This window comes from Chiloscyllium plagiosum, chromosome 6 (genome assembly GCF_004010195.1).
Source record: "Chiloscyllium plagiosum isolate BGI_BamShark_2017 chromosome 6, ASM401019v2, whole genome shotgun sequence".
Classification (NCBI taxonomy): Eukaryota; Metazoa; Chordata; class Chondrichthyes; order Orectolobiformes; family Hemiscylliidae; genus Chiloscyllium; species Chiloscyllium plagiosum.
The window spans coordinates 14656495-14678645 of record NC_057715.1 but is presented as its reverse complement, the minus strand read 5'-3'; the positions used below and the strand labels follow the sequence as shown (position 1 = coordinate 14678645).

General features: G+C 39.8%; 1 protein-coding gene across 1 annotated transcript in view; it reads left to right on the top strand.

Annotated features, from left to right (window-relative positions):
* The window catches only part of atp6v1ab (ATPase H+ transporting V1 subunit Ab), a 33754-nt gene extending 16366 nt beyond the window's left edge, over positions 1-17388 (top strand). Inside the window, exons 6-15 of the mRNA XM_043691254.1 lie at positions 1324-1475; positions 2468-2630; positions 3333-3441; positions 4560-4682; positions 5309-5423; positions 5846-5909; positions 9417-9620; positions 10591-10685; positions 12298-12469; positions 13998-17388. Coding sequence (XP_043547189.1) covers positions 1324-1475; positions 2468-2630; positions 3333-3441; positions 4560-4682; positions 5309-5423; positions 5846-5909; positions 9417-9620; positions 10591-10685; positions 12298-12469; positions 13998-14090 — 1290 coding nt within the window. The 3' untranslated portion in view covers positions 14091-17388. The remainder of the gene's footprint in view (positions 1-1323; positions 1476-2467; positions 2631-3332; positions 3442-4559; positions 4683-5308; positions 5424-5845; positions 5910-9416; positions 9621-10590; positions 10686-12297; positions 12470-13997) is intronic.
* Positions 17389-22151: the final 4763 nt, after the last annotated feature.

Sequence of the window (22151 nt, the reverse complement as noted above, 5' to 3'; positions counted from 1 at the left end):
TTTGGATGGGTATATGAATAGAAAGGGTTTGGAGGGATATGGGCCGGGTGCTGGCAGGTGGGACTAGATTGGGTTGGGATATCTGGTCGGCATGGACGGGTTGGACCAAAGGGTCTGTTTCCATGCTGTACATCTCTATGACTCTATAATTCTGTTTCGCAATACAGGATGATTATTATCGCATTTGTTCACTGCACTTATGTCAATGTACAACTGGAGATGGGCAGCAAAGGTTACCTTGTCAGGAATACCCACATCGCCAAAAAGAATTTAAAGAATGTTTGTCTAATTGAAAAAAGTTGTTAATCATAAGTATGAGTCAACAGGATAATGACTAAAAGATTTTGAAGGAAGAGCGAACTGGAAGGGTATGAAAATCTAGGTCAAAACCTCCTTGCTAAGGGGACTGATGGGGCTCAAGTGTGCAGTGAGGTGCACAAGAACTTTGACTGTCAGGCAGGCAATGTTTGAACTAAGGAAGAGCTTGGATCTGGAGAAAATTTTAACATTTGAGTCATGCCAGAGTCCAAAACCTTAAACAAATTGGTTGTCTTTTTTTCCTTTTTTTTTTTAGAAATGAGCCCTTGGCCCAACAAGTCCTTGCTGACCCTCTGAAGAATAACCCACCCAGATCTGTTCCCCTATCCTATATTAACCTCGAACAAATATCAGGCATATTAGTCAAAGTATGTTGGCATTGCTCGCAAAAGCAGCATTTATTGTTCATCCCTAACTGTCCTTAAAATCATGGTGATGAGCTATCTTTTTGGAAGCACTGTAGTTCATCAAGTGAAGCCTCTCTCACCAAGCCATTCAGGGAAACAATTATAGGATTCTGACTCAGTGACTTTGAAGGAATGATGTAGTTGCAAATAAGGATGGTGTGTAATCTTAGAAGGTAACCTGCTGCCCTTGTCCTTCTAGGTGGTAAAGGTTGCACGTTTATGAACTGCTATCAAATGAACCATGGGGAATTACTGAAATGCATCATGTAAATGATATAAGCTAGCGTTCCTCCTAAGCTATGCAGCTGCTCAGAGGTTCCATGTACACCAATTGATATGCCAATGGAGATTCAGTTCCTGAAGTTACTGCCATGCATACATGAGGCAACAGTAAAAATTACAGGCAACATGGTTATGCACAGCAGTCACTGAGCAGCTGTGGTGAAGAAAGTGAATGTTTTAAGATTGTGAATATGTCTTAGTAAATGAATTTAACATCTCCAAGTGCATTTAGATGGCAACAAAGCTGTTCAAATAGCAGTCTTTTATGAAGATGGCAATAATGGCTTCTTGCTCTTATTTTCTCATTTCTATAAAGGATGTTGTTCTGGAACTTGAATTTGAAGGCATTAAGGAGAAGTTTACCATGGTTCAAGTATGGCCTGTACGTCAGGTAAGGCCAGTTACTGAGAAGCTCCCAGCAAGTCACCCTCTGCTGACAGGACAGCGTGTGCTGGATGCACTTTTCCCGTGAGTCTATCTTCAACTAAATGCACTTTGGTTCAAACACAGACTTATCAAAATTCCCACCTGCAGTGCCTTTTCACAACTATGCAATAGACTGATATAAAAGACAGCAATTAAATTTCTACCAGATACAATCTGAAGTTGAGGTCAGCTACTGTTTGGTCTCCTGTAAGATGTGTGCAAAAAGACAGGTTGACAAAATGCTTAAAAAGGTATGTGGGATCGTAGAATTAATGATTCAAAGCAGAATACCAAGCAAACGTGTTATGATAGACCACAACTGATCTAGCTGAGTTGCTCTTGCAAGTGGCCAGCACAGACAGGATAGCCTGACCTGTCCCTGTGTTCAACAATTCCATGCCAATATACCTTTCTGGACACAGACTGAAATTATACTAAAGAGAGCCAAAAACTGTTTCAACTGGGTACCAAATGTCGTGTTTTGAACTGTGAAATTTCCTGATTCTGACCCAGAGCCCCATGCAATGTGACCGTTCTGAGAATTGATGTGGGCCCCAGTGATGCATGAAATTGCAAGCGCAGACTTGACTTGTGTAGAATAATTAACTGATGCCTATACTTAAGTCACTTAATCTCACAGCTATTTTTCTCTCCTCTCCTCACCCACTTTTGCTTCCTCTCCTTTAAGAATGCTCTCCAGTTATGATCACTGTCTCTTCAAGCCTTGTATGAAGTTTAAACAAGTCTGTATGGGGAATAGGGTTGTTTACATAGTGACATTTTAGTACAAGCTACCTTGCAGGGATATCTGGCTTGTTTTTAAGGTACTTTTTATAGTTTGACAATCTTTTTTCAACCATGTGTGAAGAGACCTCCTTCTCAGAATGAATAGCCCCTGTACAACACTCATCCATTTCTGTATAATGTACTTGACACGGAGACTAATGTAAGGAATACTTTGCATTTTTATGTTGACAGGAGAGTCGGCTTATCATGGGTTCATTGTATTTCTTTATCCTGTTCTTGTGTTTAAGTTGCGTACAAGGTGGAACCACAGCAATCCCAGGTGCCTTTGGGTGTGGAAAGACTGTGATTTCTCAGTCACTCTCAAAGTACTCTAATAGTGATGTGATCATCTATGTTGGATGTGGGGAACGTGGCAATGAAATGTCTGAAGTACTGAGAGATTTCCCAGAGGTTAGTTTCAAGTCCTTTTCCATAAGGAAATACTTTTATTTGCAAACATAGCTTCCAATTTTAACTTGAGAATATTCTGCAATATTTTCTTAACATCCAACTTGGATTCCTCAGCAATTAAGTGGGCATCACTCGCTAAAGTGCAGAAACTCTCATTTAGTCTACTGAAATTGACTACCCCCTTGACAATGCCTGACCTGAACTCCTTTTCTCCAACCTTTAGCCCAGAGATGAGCAAGTGTACACAAGTATCTGTTTTAAAGCTATATGTTCTTAAATTATTCAAAATAGTGCTGGATTGTGGCAACATGTGCAGATTTTCACTGTATTTTACCATGTTTGTTGTAGAGTACAAATACAATAAATCATCATTCAATAGAACCTTCTCTTGCTGTGAGATGGTTCCTACTTCAGACAATGGTGTCTTTTGTCTGATATCTTAGTATTTGTAATTTTTCATCATGATTATTGCCTATTGATGTATTTGGTCTTCTGTTCAGCTCCTATTATTTAACCTTCCCCTGTTGGGTGAAGACATCAGTGTTCTAATTAGTGAGGGTGCGTATTTTACTGATACACTTTTAAACACAGCATTGTAGGTTCATGGTTGTAGATATTGAATAATTGTGCCAATTGGCCTTCTCTGAACAAATTTAGATCATTCTGGATGCTATTGTACCCTATTTTTCTTGTCCCTTCTAGCTGACAATGGAAGTTGATGGAAAAGTGGAAAGCATTATGAAGAGAACATCTTTGGTGGCTAATACCTCGAACATGCCAGTCGCTGCCAGGGAAGCCTCCATCTACACAGGTGTAATATTTAATTATTTTAATTTGCTGCATTGACTTGTGATTTGGTTCTAATAGCTTTTACTAGTGGAGAAAGATTAATGTTCATATTGGCTTGTAAATGGATCTTGCTTGAAGATAATCCTACATTTCCTTGTCAGTGTAGCAAAGAGATATCAAAAGATAGTTCTACAATTAATAATCTGATCTTTAAACTTGGTTTTTCAAGCCAAATGTGTAGTTGATTACTCCCAATTACCTAACTAACCTTCCTGACATTTCATTTAAATGATTTAGGGCACCTTGCATCCTTTTGTTTTAAAACTGTTATCATCCCGTCCTTGAACAGCCAATTCTTGATTCATTTAAAGCTATGTACTGGCCTGTCTCCAACATCACTTGTGTCTCCCATGTTTTGGATGTGTCGTTTCCCAGATCTGAGAGTTGTTCTCTCAGTTCTGTTTGAATTTCTTCAATCTGTTTCTACCCCTTTGACATTATTAAACCAAGTGTCTCTCAAATTACACTGAAATAACCAGGTACTACCATCTCTGCAGCCTTCCACAGTTCATCAATTGAGTTCCATTGTCCAGTTTCTTGTAATGATCTTAGCTTGTCGCCATTCAAGTCACAGCCAAAAGCTTCTCTTTCCAAACCCTGAAATGTTGTTTTGGGAGTATTCAAAAGATTCATCCTTGTCCTTTGCTTATCCTCATTTGCTTGCTGCTCTTTGGAAGCAACATCTCCAGCAGTGAACGGGCGCTGTGCTCAACCTTTCTGTTACTTCACCCCTGCCAAGCGCATAACTGATCATTTTGTTTACTGCACTCTCTTATGATGCAATAAAATAATAGTGTTAGGTAAGGGGTAAACGTAGGGGTATGGGTGGGTTTCGCTTCGGCGGGTCGGTGTGGACTTGTTGGGCCGAAGGGCCTGTTTCCACACTGTAATCTAATCTAATCTAATCAGTGAACGGGCGCTGTGCTCAACTTTTCTGTTACTTCACCCCTGCCAAGCGCATAACTGATCATTTTGTTTACTGCACTCTCTTATAATGTAATAAAATAATGCAGGCTTCTCAATTTATACTGAAAAAATGTCAACTTTTATTTGTTTCTTCCTGTTTGGCACATTTTAAAGGCATTACCCTTTCTGAATACTTCAGAGATATGGGTTACCATGTTAGTATGATGGCAGATTCCACATCCCGATGGGCTGAGGCACTAAGAGAAATCTCTGGACGTTTAGCAGAAATGCCTGCTGGTAGGTATTTTGTGAACAATGTTGCTGTTAAAATATTATTCTGCATTTTAGAAATGAGTTGGTGATTGGGGCAAATTTTGATCACGCTTCTTTGCATTTATTGGCATCCGTTTCTTCTGTTTCTGTTGAGGGTTTTCTTTTTATGGTAATTAAGTGTAACTGTGTTGGCCAACAGTGTTGGCAAACTTGGTAACTAGTAGCTAATATAAAACAAGCCTTCTGATTTTTAAAGGCAGACAACACCTGAGCAGAGAAGTTGAGGCTTAGTTTTAAATAATTAATGCAACTTGACTTGCCTCTTGCAAAAAGATGCACCCAGATGCCTTCTGCAAAGATAGTGTATGGAAGATACATTAATTGCCATTATTGCATCCTAGTTTACATTGTTTCAGTAATGTGCATTTGGGGCTGAAAGTAATATTGGGACTGTTTACTGAAATGCCATTCACCTCATGTTCTGAGGATATCTCCGGCAGATCCAAAACAATTGGCTGGGATTCCAATTTTCTGAAAACAGTTGCAATTACTTTTACTTAGACCTGTACTTTCAGGAGACTAATATTATCCCAATACTTAATACAACTAATCAAGAATATAATAGAAACTAACTTGATCTGTTTTTCCAGACAGTGGTTATCCAGCTTACCTGGGTGCCCGTTTGGCCTCATTTTATGAGCGTGCAGGTCGGGTGAAGTGCCTGGGAAACCCTGAGCGTGAGGGTAGTGTCAGCATTGTTGGAGCGTAAGTATTTGATCAGAAAATAGAAGCATCAGCCCTGTGTGCAAGGGGGTTAATCTCAGTGGGAAGCTGCTGGTGGCTTATTTATCCATTGCATTAAAAAAATGAAGTATACCTTTTCATGCTTGTCTTTTCATGTAATTGCAGATATTAATTAAATGAAATTAGTCAAGTAATGCATGTTGTTTACTGAGCTCTGTCAAGCTTAAGTCACTAATTATAATTTTTGGTTCATTGTGCAGACAGTTGTGGACAATTTTTAAACACCAAGTCTTAGAAATCCATATGACAAACCCCAAAGCAAATCTTGAAGTGATCTTGGTCTCTGTATCTAAATTGCTTTAATCACAGTCTTAATATGCTAATGATCTTTAATCTGTTAATGACGTTAATGAAATGAACTAATATTCTCCTCTTTGGTGCAGAGTTTCTCCCCCTGGTGGTGATTTCTCTGATCCTGTGACATCAGCGACTCTTGGTATCGTACAGGTAAACTGAAACAAACGCGCTTGTTCAGGCTTTTCATTTGTACTATTCCTGTTGGCAACAGTAAACAAATTAGAATGATCTGCTTTTATCTGCTTTAACATGCATTGGGACACATTCGGTTGCAATGAGGATGATTCAATGTATGCAATCGATCATCTTGAATTTTACCAAGGATGGAAGGTTTTGCAAGTTTCTAACTGATGCAGTCAATCATATTTTTATGACATCTGGTAGATCACTTAAGTAGGTGTATTATATATTAGCATTCCTGTATTTCCATATCTTGTCCTGTATAAAACATTTTCTGAGGCCTATTCCCCACACACAAACTAACCATTCTTGACTCAGTGTTTTGGTGCTTTGAAGTTGCTGATTTGTGCACTCTGCTATTTGACTGGAATTATTCAGGAACTTGTGATAAGAACTGGGGTAAATTTTACAGCTTTTTGAGCCTACCCTACTATGCAATACAATCGTGCCTGGTCTTGAGCTTCAATCCCACTTTCCTAGCTGCTCCCATATCCCTTTATTTCTCTGAGAGACTACAAATTTGTCTGTCTCAGCTGTAAATATAGGTTTAAAAATGGAGAATTCATAACCTCAAGTCCGAGAATTTCAAAGATTCACAGCCCTTTGTGTGAAATATTTTATCATTGTCCTAGATGACCAATCCATTATCTGAGGATGTCCCTCCTTTTTTTTTTTAAGCTTCCCCAGGGTACGCAGATTGTCCATGTACATATTGCACCCCTTCAACATTTGAATGTATGAATGAGATCATGCTCATTCATCTAAACCTGAGTCCAATTTGCTCAGTACTTTGTGATACAGCAACCCTCAACCCCTACAATCGGTCTAGTGAACGTTGCACATTTCTAATGCAAATATATTATCTCCCTTTTAAATATGGACAATTAACTATCTCGAGTGTATTCTCACCAATCCCAGTAAGATTCCTTTGTACTAAAGTCTAACATACAACTTGCCTTCCAAATTATGTGCTGTACCTGCATGCTATCATTGCTCCTGGTGCAAACACGCCAAGTCACTCTGAACATCAACACACTCAAGTTATGCTTTTTGAAAAGAAAAACTGCTTTTCTATTCTTATGCTTAAGAGTAATTACCTCACTGTTTTCCATATTATACACTATCTGCTTTCTTGTTAATCACTTTTATTGACCAGTTTGTATCTCCGTGCAACCTTTGTGTTCTCACCTTACATTTAGCTAGCTTTATATCATTAATAAACTTAGCAACGTTACCCCCTTTCACTTTACCACCTATGTTAGTGACTTAAGTAAATAAGACCATAAACCCATAAATAGGAGTGGAAGTAAGGTCGTTGAGTCCATTGAGTCCACTCCGCCATTCAATCATGGCTGATAGGCATTTCAACACCACTTACCGAACTCTTCCCATATCGCTTTAATTCCTTGAGATTAAGAATTTATCAATCTCTGCCTTGAAGACATTTAAATAGCTGAAGTCAGTGTTCATAGCTGGGGCACTCCACTAATTACAACCTGCCAAATAAGAATACCAAATTTGAGTAATGCTGAAAAAAGATTTTGTCATCTTATCAGGTTTAAAAATAATCAATAAAATGCTTTTCTGCAATACTGAAGTTGTATGCAACTAAGCAACTATTTGAATATCATGTGTAAGCACCACTGAAATCCTTCTTCACAATTGCTTCATTGTAATCTTACCACTTAATGGCATCCTGAGTTATTCAGCAACTTAAACCAGGTACAGTGGAGAAACAATCTCTTTTTAAATTCTTGTTTATCCATTTCACTTTGGTCCATTTCTACATGTGAATGAGTAATAAAAATGGTATGTACCAGAATAACTTTGACTATTGAAGCAGTGCGCATAGCCCAAAGAGAAGGGGGCAAATGAAAATAACTGGCCAAGCTCAGAAATGAGTTGCAACTGCCAACATGTAGCAAGGCCAGCGTCTACTAGGCACCCTAATACAATGCAAATAGTTTCAAGTCACCTCAGCCATTTACAGACGGTGTGTTTGGTCCAGGTGGGACCTTTTTCTTTTTTTTTTCCCGAGCTGTTTTTCCAATAACGTGCCTAGACAAGGAGAATTTGCAGGATGGAATCTGGACTCTTGTTCTCATGCCCTTTGTTTTTTTTTAATCAGGACTTTACCTCTACTCATCACCTCTCCAAATTTCAGTTTAATGTCATTGATCTAGTAATCCAGCGCCCAGGCTCTGGCAACATGGGTTTGAAATTCACCATAGCAGATGGAGCAATTTGAATTCGGTACAAATGTGGAATTAAGGAAAGTAAAGTAATAATGACCATGTAACTCTATCAATTGTCTTAAAAACCCATCTGATTCACATACATCCTTTTAGGGAGGAAATTGCCATCCTTACTGGCCTACATGCCTTTTAGCTGTGTGCTTTACTCTTAATTGCCCTTTGGTCAACTAGGGATGAGTAATCTTGGTGTAGTCAGCAATGTCTGCATCCTATGAAGTATGAAAGTTGTCATTTTCAGTGAAATATTGGTTCTGTAGGATCTCCCTTATCTGGAATAGGAAGTGATTTAGCTCCGTTGGCTGGACAGCTGGCTTGATGTAACATGATGCTAACTATACAGCTTCAGTTCCTCCATCAGCTGAGGTTACCATGTAGATCCCACCTTGTCAACTGCACTCCTTGCCTGAGGCATGGTGACCCTCAGGTTAAATTCTATAAAGTCCTGAATTAGGGAAATTGGAAGATCGGAGATTGATTCTGTTGTACTGTTACTTCCCTGGTAAGAGAAACAGAGCTAATGTTTTGAGTCCAACATGACTATTCTTTAGAACTCTAACTCAAGAGTCTTATCAGACTCAAAACATACCCTGTGTTTCTCTCTCCACAGATGCTACCAGACCTACTGACTTTCTCCATTTTGTTTTTATTTCACTGTACAGCATCTACAGTGTTTGTTTCTTCTCCTGTTTATAGATGTTATCTTCTGTCATGACTCACTCACTCTTCTTTGAGCCAAAGGTTGCTCAAGTCCCACTATAGAGTCCATGCTGATGGGACTCTTACTTAGAAGTCTAACAGTAAGAGTACGCGAGTAGTCCAGTTCATGGAAGAACTGCAATCTATCCTTCCAGTTTATCTACGTCCTCGCCACCAGATGGCAATGCGATGCAGTCAGGAGAAAAGTATTGGCTGCTTTCTCTCATTTACTCCCGTTCTGTTTTCACATTGTTACTCCCTCCCTCAGCCTCTTTCATGATCTTGCCTGCTCCCATTCACTCTGTTCTTCCCACCTTCCCTAACTTGCACCTTATTTCTCCAGACACCCACCCCTAAACCACACTTCACAGAAATGAAGAGCTTGGGCAAAGGTGACTGCATTACTGAAGAAAGTTAAAGATGAGGCAGTGCAAGTTAAGACTTTGAGAGGAGAGTTGTCAGCATCCTTTTTTTTAAAAGGAAATGAAACATTTTGATCACAAACTATCTTCTCTGTTTAACCAAGGTGTTTTGGGGGTTGGATAAGAAGTTGGCACAGCGCAAGCACTTTCCTTCAGTCAACTGGTTGATCAGTTACAGTAAGTACACACGTGCTCTGGATGAATACTATGATAAGCACTTCCCTGAATTTGTGCCATTGAGGACCAAAGCTAAAGAGATCCTGCAGGAAGAAGAGGACCTAGCAGAAATTGTCCAGCTTGTTGGAAAAGTGAGTATGCTGCTTTTAATTTTTGTATGCCGCATTTAGTGGAAAACCTCACGTTGCTCAAATCCTTTTCATCTGCAAAATCAGACTGGAACAGACACCAGAAGTATAGCCACCTACTTCATTCTTAAATGTTTTCAAACACCACTTCCTATTGATTTTAGATGCACAAACTAGTTCATGCAACAGGCTGCAGCTACTTAGGCCCTAATCTCTAGAACTCTCTCCTTTAGTCTGACACTCTGTCTACTTTAAAATGCTTCTTAAAATATCCCTTTCAGTCACCTAGCCTAATGGATCTGTATTTGCTTCATTTTATCCAGCACTCCTGTGAAGTTTTTTGGAAAATCTTACTTTGTACATTTTTATTATGGTAACAGTACTGATTTGAGGTTGACTGTATTAACCTGTTGCTGTATATTTTTCCCCTCATTGTGCAGTTGTTTTTCAAGTTTGCAGCTTTGCTGAGATTTAAAAAACAGTACAAGTTTGTCCAGACTTAATTTGGCACAGCATCTTTGGGTTAGCCTTGCAGCTCTACCCCAATCCAGCTCTTGAACACAGAATTTAAGCAAACAGTTTGTCATTCCAAGAGCATTAAGCTAAGGCCCTGGCTGCTCATTCAGATGGACACAAGGTTTCATGGCATAACAGCAAAAGCACAAAGTTCTATGGCATCCTGGTCAATGTTTTTTTCCTCAAACAACACCACTTTAGAAAACCTATAAACCTCACCTGTCTGAGTTCTATCTCTGTATTTGTTAATGCAGACACTAACTGGGTATGGATATGTATTGTGCCTTTTGTTGTACTATCATTGAATGCAGCTTTTGATATGTGGGTTGCAAGGTTCTTTGGTATGGCTTCACTATACAGATAATATTGAAAGTAAAATCTGGGACTGTTAATGGAAGAGTGACGGCAGAATGTTTGGTTTGGTTACTCATTTGAAGTATCTTAAATTTTTGTACAGGCATCCCTGGCAGAGAGTGACAAAATAACTTTGGAGGTTGCAAAATTGATTAAGGATGATTTCCTACAACAGAATGGATATACACCCTACGACAGGTGAATGCTCTCCCATGCTTTTCCTCTCCCACTAAGCGCACTCTCTATTCTACTTGATACTTACAACAACTCTTTCTGCTATGCAGTTATGAAAATATTTGGTTGGATACATACTGGTTCCATTTGTAGGATAGAGCAAAGTAGAGACCACTAACATTTTTTTTTTAAATATTCATCAAGGTATCAAATAGGGAATTCTGAAAAAGCTTCATATCCCATGAAATGTGATTTCAGTTCTTTACCCAGAGTGGTAAAAATTTAGAACTCCCTACCATAGGGATGGTCTGAGATAAATAGAAAAGATTCATTTAACTGAAAGCTGGACAAACAAGGAGAAAGGAATGGAAGGATATGTTGACAAGGTGATATGAAGTAGAAGACTTGTGCCGATCTTAAACATTAGCATTGACTGAGCTGAATGGTCTGTTTGTATGCTGTGTATTCTGTATTAAGGGAGTGTTGGTGATGAATTGAGTTTGTGGCAGTATTTGTCCTCCTCTCCTGAGTCCTACTGTGCTAATGATAGAATCTGTAGGAACTTTAATATATATCACTAATATATTCTGTCACTGTAGCCTCATAAAGATTATGAAAAACAATAGTATACTATGAAACAAAAGCCAAAATTACTGGAGAAACTGAGCAGGTCTAGCAACTTCAGTGGAAAGTACACCGAGCTAACTTTTTGAGCTCAGTGACACTTTAGCAGTGAGGAAGGGTCATTGGACCTGAAACACTAATTCAGCTTTTTCTTCACAGATGTTGCCAGACCTGATGAGTTTCTTCAGTTTTTGTTTTTGTTTCAGATTTCCACATTCCTCAGTTTTTGTTTTTAGTACCCTAATGAATTCTCCTTAGTGACGTGTGGAAATGAATTGCATTTTGAGAACCTGAGAGTAAGTGTTTGCAGTGTGGACATGCTCAGGTCACCAGTTAGTCTCTTCTGCTGGCAGAGGCAAATATTTTAGGCATTGATTTGATGTAGTTGAGAGGAGGGGAATGGAAAGTTAGCAATTGTGGAGTGTAAAGGTGTCACGTTCATCATATTAAGACAGTCTGATTAAGTGTATAACCTCTTCCTAGTGCTCTCTTTCAGGTTAGTTCCCTGGAGAATGTGTACAGATAATGGAATATTTGAGGATTTATTTTGAGGGGGATCTGAATAGTTTTAAAAGTAGGGAACAGGTTTATGCCAATGCACAAGAGTTTGCATGAGTGTGTCTAAGAATGTGGTTGTGTATTCAGTTTGTTTTGGGCTGTTTTAGACTGTTGTGGGGGAAAGGGTTCAAGTAACTGTGGTGAGTAGGTATGTCGATTTGAGGGTAGTGGAAGGTTAGAGTTTAAAGCCTTGAGTTATGCACAGTAAAGAATTGCATGATTTCCTCATCCTTTTAATGTTTCTTGAGTGGATGAATTTAATGGAAGTGTGTCAGAGGAGATGGCTGGTGCTGGTGAGAAACTTGGGAGTTCTTGCACTCTGCAGTGATGCTTGTAGATATGGTAAACTTGCTGAACTTTATTTGATAGTTTGCAAAGCATAATCCAGAATAAGTTTGAAGTAATGTTTTCTGTTGTATTCTGACAAAACTATCCTGTTCTTCCTCACCCTTAGATTTTGCCCATTCTACAAAACTGTCGGTATGCTATCAAATATGATTGGCTTCTACGATATGGCTCGGCATGCTGTCGAGTCAACTGCTCAAAGTGATAACAAGATTACATGGTCGATTATCCGTGAGCACATGGGCGAGATATTGTACAAGCTGAGTTCCATGAAGTTCAAGGTAATGGTTTAGAATAAGCAAGATGCTCGGTCTTTCTATCTCAATGAATGCTCTCTGCTGGTCACTGCTGAATATATGACGGAAAGGAATTAAAAGCTAGCCTCACTCATAGAATCCTTATAGTTCAGAAAGAGGCCATTCAGCCCATCAAGTCTAACCAAACCCCTGATGAGTATCCTAACCAGGCCCAGCTGCCTGCCCTATCCCTGTAATCTCATTTACCCAGGCTAATCTGCACATCATTGTACTGAGAGGAAACCGGAGTATTTGGAGGAGCCCACACAGACATGGAAAGTGTGACTGGAGTTTGCACAGTGTCACACAGCAGGGAAACAGATCCTTTGGTCCAATTCAGTCCATGCCAAATATAATCCCAAACTAAACTAATTCCACCTGCCTGCTCTTGGCCTCTTCCTTTCCTATTCATGCACTTATCCAACTGTCTTTAAATGTTGTAATTGTACCTACATCTACCATTTCTTCAGGAGGTTTATACCACACGAACCACCCTCTTCACAAAAAAGGTATTTGCCCCTTGTGTGTGTTAACTCTATCTCCTCTCACCTTCAAGATGAGTGGGCAGATTTTTAAAGTCCCCCATCCAAGGGAAAAGCCAACTACCATTAACTCTATCCATTCCCTGCATTATTTAATACATTTCTAAAAAGTTGCCTCTCCAGTTTTTCAGACTAGAGGCCTGTGACCAGCAATTACCACCTTTTGAAACTGATTAAGAGGAGTTGCAATAACCGAAAAATGTGGTATTTCTTGGACAGATTGGTAATTTTTAGGGGATGTGAAGAATGTAGGACACTTTCCGTTTCTAGTTTTCAAAGCATCTCCAAATGTGCAAGTTACACATTGCACAATTAAGTACAAAGTAAAAGACTCTGTAATTTGAATAACATTATGCCACCTCTTGCCTTCAACACCCTTCACTCCTGATATTTTACCAGATGCCACACAAGCTGTCCAGCTTCCTTGTGAAATTTGAATCAGTGTTTTAATTTGGGCCTGTTCCCTCTTGAGCTTGGTTGAAGACCACCTAACTTTTTTTTTCTTTTAAGCTTCTGTATCCCAGAGATGCAAAGGATTCTTCTGTATTTTTGCGATGTAATCCTAGAAAAATCCATAAATCAAAATTAGCATACTGTATATATTCATGCAGCAGTCGAATTTTTAGACTATTTTTCAAGGTTCCATTTATAGGGTCGACTATTACATGGGCACTAATTTTGAGGGGATGAAAATCATGCTGCACTTTGAAATATCATGTTATTAGCAGAAGTCAATTTGATTGCTCAACTAATCCCAGGTAAAGATGAAAAGCAATGAATTGTGGTAATTGTAATTACCAGATAAAAGCAAGAGAAACAAGAATGAATGACTGGTAATAAATTTTATTTAGATGTACCAGTATGAAAATTTAACATGTCAAAGATTCACTGAGGGGAATCAAAGATGGTGGCAATTTAGGAGTCTGACCTTGCTTGTTGCAATTACATTGATCTGACTGTCTTCCTTCCAGGACCCAGTGAAGGATGGAGAGGCAAAAATCAAAGCAGACTACTTGCAACTCTTCGAAGACATGCAAACAGCATTCCGTTCTCTAGAAGACTAAAGCCAGTTATTTCTGAGAATACAACAAACAAAGCCCAGTTTGCCCAGTATTTATAGCTGTTTTGTTTTGTTTTTTTGGTTTTCTCACATTCCTTTTCTACATTTAACATCTTAACTGTTTTGGTGTATTTGATGTACAGTCATTGGCTCACCATTCCAACAAAGTTTGATAGGTCTAGTTTATTTGGAATGTCTTTCTAGAAGTGTGAAATCTGCTTACTACTTGTGAAAACAAATGTCAGTATTGTGTCTCTGCCATAACTGGTATTGTACACCCTTCGTTTCCTGCAACTAACAGGTCAAGTTCATGTTTAAACTATTGCAGAAACAGGTGTGACCACCTTGCTTTATTTTTTCAATGTAAGTCAATGGCCAATACGCATTAAGGTGTCCATGTCTACATTGCTGTAGTGTATATATTAAAAATAGCTACCTGCACTATTGTAATCATTAAAGCTTTAGCCTTATCTTTGGATTTTCATCAACTGAATCCAAAACATTCAGAAGTAATCCTGTTTTGGCATGAAGTAGTGTCAAGTTTAAAATGATTCTTGATATGTGAAGAAACTCTCATGACTTTGCCAGAGCACAGCAGCATGGGGAGGGGGTTTGCAACAATACCCTCTCAAATCTTAATAGCATCACCAGCACTGGTGCTGATGGACACTGATGATATACTTGCAAACTTTAGTTAGAAGTTTTTGTTAACTTTTTAGGTTTTTCATTAGTGTAGGAAAGAGCTGAAGCAATCCTTGCAACACCAAATGTAAACCTTGTAACAAAGGCAGAAATATTTTGTCCTACCTTTGCTGAAGGCTCTGGTGGATGGGTTAAACAAGCTTTTGCATAACTGGGCATAAAGCTCTTGATTTGACTTTCTGTCCTAGAACTGCCCATATTTTGATACCTCTGATTTGGATGGTGAAACTCAGAGTAACTGCTTTCTAACTTAAACTAAAAATTTTCTGAATGTCGATCCTTTGGAGGGTTTGCAATTAGAAGCCAGCATTTTCATCCTTATGAAATCAGCGAGCTAAACTCATGGCTGTCATTGCAGGGGAAAGCCCACTTGTGATTTTCGTACATGAGTTTGTGAAAAACTGCATTTTTTTTTTTGGATGGTGAAACTCTCTTTTCCCGGGAGTTTTTGTACAAAGGGGGGGAATTCAGAATGCTCTCTTTGGGTACTGTTCAATATTCAGATTGCAGTGTATGAACCTAAGTCGCTTTGAGAAGTATAGTTGGTCGGAAATGTGTTTAACATTAATTTTATTTTTGCTTTCCTACTTAAAATAGTTATGTAGAAAGTTACATACAGATTAATCTGGGCAAGCAACTGAATCAGTGAAATTGAAAAAGAATTGTCTCAATGAGGAAGAATGTATTGGAACTAAGTTTATAATTGAGGAAAATGTTCATGTGAAATTTAAAATCCAGAAAGATGGGTTCAGGGAGGGAGTTTGAAATATTCAGAACCTTTATATGATTCAGGGAACCTGGCAGTGTTACCAGTTCAACGTTGGGTGAGGTGATGCTTCTGTTGGGCTTTTCTACATTTTTGGTCTCCATCATTGACTTGCAGCTGCCAAGAGCATGTCTCCAATCATTAGCCCAAAATGTTGACCTTTTTTTCTTAAATCAATTCTGCTTTGAAGTGTGATTGGAACATAGCATTGTGGGATATCAGTGACCTAGTTTGTCTATTTGCTGGACTTTTGCTGGATCACCTATTATAGGATATTTCATTAACTAACTGGCTCAAGTTACCTTCCAGGAGTTTAGATTGTCTAATTTGCATTATCAGTTTGTCTAATGTGAGTTCACTGATTAGCTGTTGTCAGAAAAGCATACAAAGTTTAATATTAATTGCATTACTATTTAGTTAGGTGTCATTTAAAGCATTCAGCATGGATAATTAAAGTTTTCTGTTCTCATGGGGGTGCAACTGTTGACCCTGGCTAATAATGGATTGTTTGGCTTTGTACCTTATTTCATATTCCACTGACTTTTTTTTTGTAAATTATCATTTATGTTGCCCATAGTGTGGTTAGGATTGGTAATATGCTGGAGGAGATTGGGTGAAATGTGTAAATGTGAAGCAGTAGTCTGTAGGAAAAGCAAGAATATAAGAAAGCTCTACCCCAGCACATTTCCTGGATTGAGGAAAGTGCACCTTAGTTTCGTTTGGAAATATTCAATACTTAATAGTGCACTAATATAGTACTAATGTTTAGTGCATTTTAGAATGTATTCAATCTTTCTTTGAAATCTCATTTTCCTGCACTAAGCTTAGGTTTACTGTCATAATTATTTGTCTTCTATGATTAAGGCCATAGCAATACACTAAGACTAGTCCCAGTTAAATAAATTATCTAATAAAACCTAATTTAGGTGGTGGTAAATCTATTGGGGTTATCAATATTTGAGATTTCTAGCTTTTTGCATTTGTTCTGATTTATGACCATTTTGAGCTGGCAAATATAGATCAAAGCAAGCTAGTTCCTAGTGAGCCAACTTTAAGATACAATTATTGCACAGTTTAGTACCGTGAAAATTAGAAAGTAGTTGGCATTGTTTTTTATTAAACTTCATTGGAGAAGTCGGACAGTTCAGTTTGTCAGATGCAGTAGTTTACTTATCTAGCTTCAAACCACAGAATGATTCATTCTGACGGAGGAAAAGCAAAGGCATTTAGTTTGTTTTGTAAATTTATTTTGAATTTTATTCTTAGCACTTCCAAACAGCATTTCATCCCAAAAATAAAGTTCGAATACTCTCAAATAACGCATCAAAATTATTCAAAGAAAGCAGGGCAGTGGAAATCTGCCTGGTCTCTACTTAGCAGTGCCTGGGATGTTAGAGCTTTTACAAAAAAAATGAGCATCTGGAGCTGTAATCTGCAGCAAATGAAAGACAATCTACACATCTGGAACTTTCAATGGTTTCTTCAAATAACATTTTCACATGCAGTTTATGTGTGTAATTCTGCTTCCAGTTCTGTGGAAATAGGCATTCCCTCTGATCAAATTAATGTTAAAAGCCTTGTAATGCAGCAATTTACAATGAAATGTGGGTGTAATTAATTATCTTGCTGTAAAAGGTATTAGAATATATTGGGAATTAAAGCAGTGATGCAACTGTACATTGTGATTAATGTAAAGGCAATAATTCAAGTTGTATTTTTCCAGTTTTGGTAAATTTCACCTTTCAGTAAATGATTTGTGTGCACAGATGGTTAGTTTTCATATTTGTTGAGTCATTGTGCAAAGTTATAAGAAAAATAAAAACTAATAAAGTTATAGTGATGTCCAGTGATCAGTGGTGACATTTCAAGGGCCCGAGAAATTGACCCTTACGTCTCTACTACCTAACCATCTCAAAGGTTCAGTAAAATCTCAGTTGTAGCTGAAAGTATTAACATGCTGTTTGATGCCACACGATTTTGAGGTATTGAAGCAGAAGTGGGCTAATTTGTTCAGTGATGGAGCAGACTAAATGAGATGATGGCTGATCCAGTATTCCTAAACTCCCCTTCCCTGCCTTTTCCATTTTCCTTAATTACCCTGCTGATGTTTATTAAAAAAAAACAACCGTCTATCTGTCTTGAACATACTTAACAGCCCAGCCTCAACAACAGCCTTCTGCAGTAAAGAATTCCACAGATTCACTACCATCTGAGATGTACTACTACCCGCCCCGCCACCCGCCTGCCCACCAAATCAGCCTTAAATAGGCAACCCTTATTTAGAGGATAGGTCCTTTTTTGTTCCTTTTCTCTCCCACAAGAGGAAAACAACTTCTGCAACAACTTGTTTCAATAAGGTATCATCTTCTAAAATCCAATGAGTACAAGCATAATGCACTTGACCTGTCTTTGCTTTCTTAAAAAAAAATCCCTCTGCCTGAAATAACTGAAATTTAGCTTCTCTGGATATCCTCCATTCCTGTATTTGTTTAGACCAGGGGACTAAAACTCTTTGCAGTTCTTTTTAGGTATGGTCGAACTAATTCTTTGTGTACCTTTGTGAAGCTTTAGTAAAATATTTTTGTATTCTATTCTCTTGAAATAAAGGGCAGCATTCACTTCACTTTCCCAATTACTTGCTGAACCTGAATGCTCGCTTTTTGTGCTCCATGCAAGAGACCCCCAAATGAGCCTTCCACATCCATCAAAGTTTTACCTATACTTTGCAAGATAGTATACTTCACTTTAGTATACTATCCCTATGGTCTCTTATTTAGTTAATAATGTGGTACGTGATCAAACCTTTGGATGTGGAAGGCTCCTTTGGGGCCTAGGACAGAGGTGTAGGCACAGTTTTTCCTGCGCTGGTAGGGGAAGGTGCCAGGAGGAGAGGATGGGTTGGTGTGTGGACCTGACGAGGGGGTTGTGGAGAGAATGATCTTTATGGAAAGCAAATAGGGGAGGGAAATATATCTTTGGAAATGGCAGAGGATGATGCAATGTAAATGGAGGTTGGTGGTGTGGAAGGTGAGGACTGGTGGGCGGGCCTCGGTCTTGTGTGGTTGGTTGGGTGGGGTTCAAAGACAGGTGCGGGAAGTGGATGAGATGTGCTGGAGGGTGTCATCAGCCACCCCCTTTAAAGCCCACAATTTCCCCTCGCACGTGGTTATCTGGTGGAATTGGTCCTCATGGGAGCAGATGCAGCGGAGATGGAGGAATTGGGAATAAGGGATTGCATTTTTACAGGAGGCAAGGTGGGAGGAGGTGTAGTCCAGATTTCCCTCCCCACCCCTATCTACTTTCCGTAAAGACCATTCCCTCCACAACTCCCTCGTCAGGTCCACACCTTCTAACAACCCACCCTCCCCTCCTGGCATCTTCCCCTGCTCTGCAGGAATTGCAAAACCTGTGCCCACACCACCTCCCTCACCTTCGTCCAAGACCCCCAAATGAGCCTTCCACATCCATCAAAGTTTTACCTATACTTCCACACGTTATTTATTGTATCTGTTGCTCCTGATGCTGTCTCCTTTACGTTGGGGAGAACAGACACCTTCTCGCAGACCGCTTTAGGGAACATCTCCAGAACACCTGCACCAACCAACCCCACCTCGCGTGGCTAAACACTTCGAATCCCCTCCCACTCCGCCAAGGGCATGCAGGATCTGGTCCGCCTCCATCATCATTCCCTAACCTGGAGGTTGATGCCTGGAGGAAGAACGTCTTATCTTCCGCCTCGGGACCCTCCAACCCCATGGCATAAATGTGGAATTCACAAGTTTCCTTATTTCCCCTCCCCCCCCCCCCCCCCCACCCCACTTTATCCCAGTTCCAACCTTCCAACTTAACACCGCCTCATAAGGTGTCCTACCAGTTCATCTTCCTTCCCAACTATCCGCTCGACCCTCCTCTCCGACGTATCACCATTATTCCCAACTCTATCTACCGATCACACTCTCAGCCACCTTTCTTCCAACCCCCACTCCTCTCCCAATTATCTCACCACCCCTTGGCTCTCAGCCTTCATTCATGATGAAGGGCATTTGCCTGAAATGTTGAATCTCCTGCTCCTCCGATGCTGCCTGACCTGCTGTGCTTTTCCAGCCTAACACTCTCAAAGACATAAAGAGACACCTTGTATCTATTATTTATTCCTTATGCACCATTCAGTTATAGAATAGGAATTTGTTTCAGAACATGGAAAATCACTGCTAATATATTATTGCTCAAGTGATGACCTCAATCTTGGAACTGGTACCCTGTCCTAAAAACAGACTTCTGCCTGTGTGGAAACTGTCAGAATAACTCAAACTTAGGGAAAGAACTGTCATTTGCAAATTTGTGTATGAGATATGAATAATCAGCAATGTAAGATGAAATAAAGATACTTATGAAGAAAGATATGAAAGGAAGACATCCCATTGTGAAGGGCCAGACAGCCTAGTCCTGCTCCTAATTCTTATGCCCCACCTCTCTTACAAACACATAGTTTATCCTTAATATGTATGGGGTCGGAGTAGCCATGGGCACCCGCATGGGCCCCAGCTATGCCTGCCTCTTCGTAGGATATGTGGAACAGTCCATCTTCCGCAGCTACACTGGCACCACCCCCCACCTTTTCCTCCGCTACATCGATGACTGTATCGGCACTGCCTCGTGCTCCCACAAGGAGGTTGAACAGTTCATCCACGTTACCAACACCTTCCACCCCGACCTCAAATTCACCTGGACCAGCAGAGCAATATGAAAATAGTCCTACTCAGGAAGGGGCCATACTGGACCTGGTGTTGGGGAATGAGCCCCTCCAGGTGGTTGAAATTTCAGTGGTGTGTGTATGTGGGGGCGGGGTAACTTTGGGAATAGTGATCACAATTACGTACGTTTTAGATTACTTATGGACAAAGACGAGAGTGGTCCTAAAGGAAGAGTGTTAAATTGGGGGAAAGCCAACTATATCAAAATTCGGCAGGAGCTGGGGGATTGTAAATTGGGAGCAGCTGTTTGAAGGCAAATCCACACTGGACATGTGGGAAGTTTTTAAAGAGAGCTTGACTAGAGTTCAGGACAGACATGTCCCTGTTAAAATGAGGGATAGAAATGGCAAGCTTAGGGAATCATGGGTGACTGGTGAAATTGAGACTTGCGAGCAGGATAAAGGAAGCGTGCAGGAGGTCTCAGTGACTCAAGACAGACAAAGCTTTGGAAGAGTATCGCGAATGTAGGACCAGTCTGAAATGAGGAATTAAGAGAGGTAAAAAGGGTCATGAGATATCTTTCGCAAACAAGGTTAAGGAAATTCCCAAAATCTTTTATTCATATGTAAGGAGCAAGAGGGTAACTAGAGAAAGGGTTGGCCCACTCAAGGACAGAGGGAGGTTATGCGTGGAGCCACAAAATGGGTGAGTTTCTGAATGAGTACTTTGCATCGGTATATGACGGATGTTGAGGTTTTTCCAGTTTCCTCATTTCCCCTCCCCCCACCTTGTCTCAGTCAAATCCCTCAAACTCAGCACCGCCTTCCTAACCTGCAATCTTCTTCCTGACTTCTCCGCCCCCACCCCACTCCGGCCTATCACCCTTACCTTGACCTCCTTCCACCTATCGTATTTCCAATGCCCCTCCCCCAAGTCCCTCCTCCCTACCTTTTATCTTAGCCTGCTGGACACACTTTCCTCATTCCTGAAGAAGGGCTTAGACCCGAAACATCGATTCTCCTGTTCCTTGGATGCTGCCTGACCTGCTGCGCTTTTCCAGCAACACATTTTCAGCTCTTATTCTTGTGCCAGGAATTGATTGTCTGTCTTAAAATGGCTCTATTACTGGTAAACTGGAAAAATATTTTTGCTGTTAATTTAGTTAAATAATCCTGGTACACTCCATAATGGAATTGTAACAATGTGCTATGAGATTAGTAATCCAGTGATAAGGGAAGCTTCCTGCACAGCAGCTGAGAAATCTATATTCAGTGAACTAAATAAATCTGGAATAAAAGTTAGTGTCAGTAACCGTGACCTCATAACTACTGGATTGTTGTAAAATTCCATCTGTTTCACTTGGTCCATGAGGCAGGAATTTGCACCTGGCTCTGGTCTGCATGTGACTCTAGACTTCATTGAAGTGGTTGATCTGCCCTTAGAAACAGCCCAGTGATCCACTTGGTTGTGAAGCAGACAACTGAACTTTTTTCCGTAATTAAATCCCTGCTTCACCAGGAGGACTTAAGAATAAAAATCAAATTCAAATGAATATTACAGCTCAGTAAACAGCGACACTGGCAACAGCAGTTTTCATAATCCATGAAAAGTTACAGGAGAAAAGATTGAGATAACATTGGTGTGATGAGAATGGATGAGCTAAGCTCCACACAGTTGTCAATCCAATATCCGAAGTGAAAAATAGCTGTAAAGTAGAACATGTTTCATTTTGAGTGCTTAATGCAACCATCATATCAGGTACAAATGTTATGTACAGAATAGAAGTCTAAACATGAAGTGTTTAATTGTCACTCTTATTTCTGTATTTACCTATTCAAGCAAGGCGTTCAGTTTCTTCAGTTGGCTGGTGGCTGGTTTGCAAAGCATAGTAACAACCATCAGG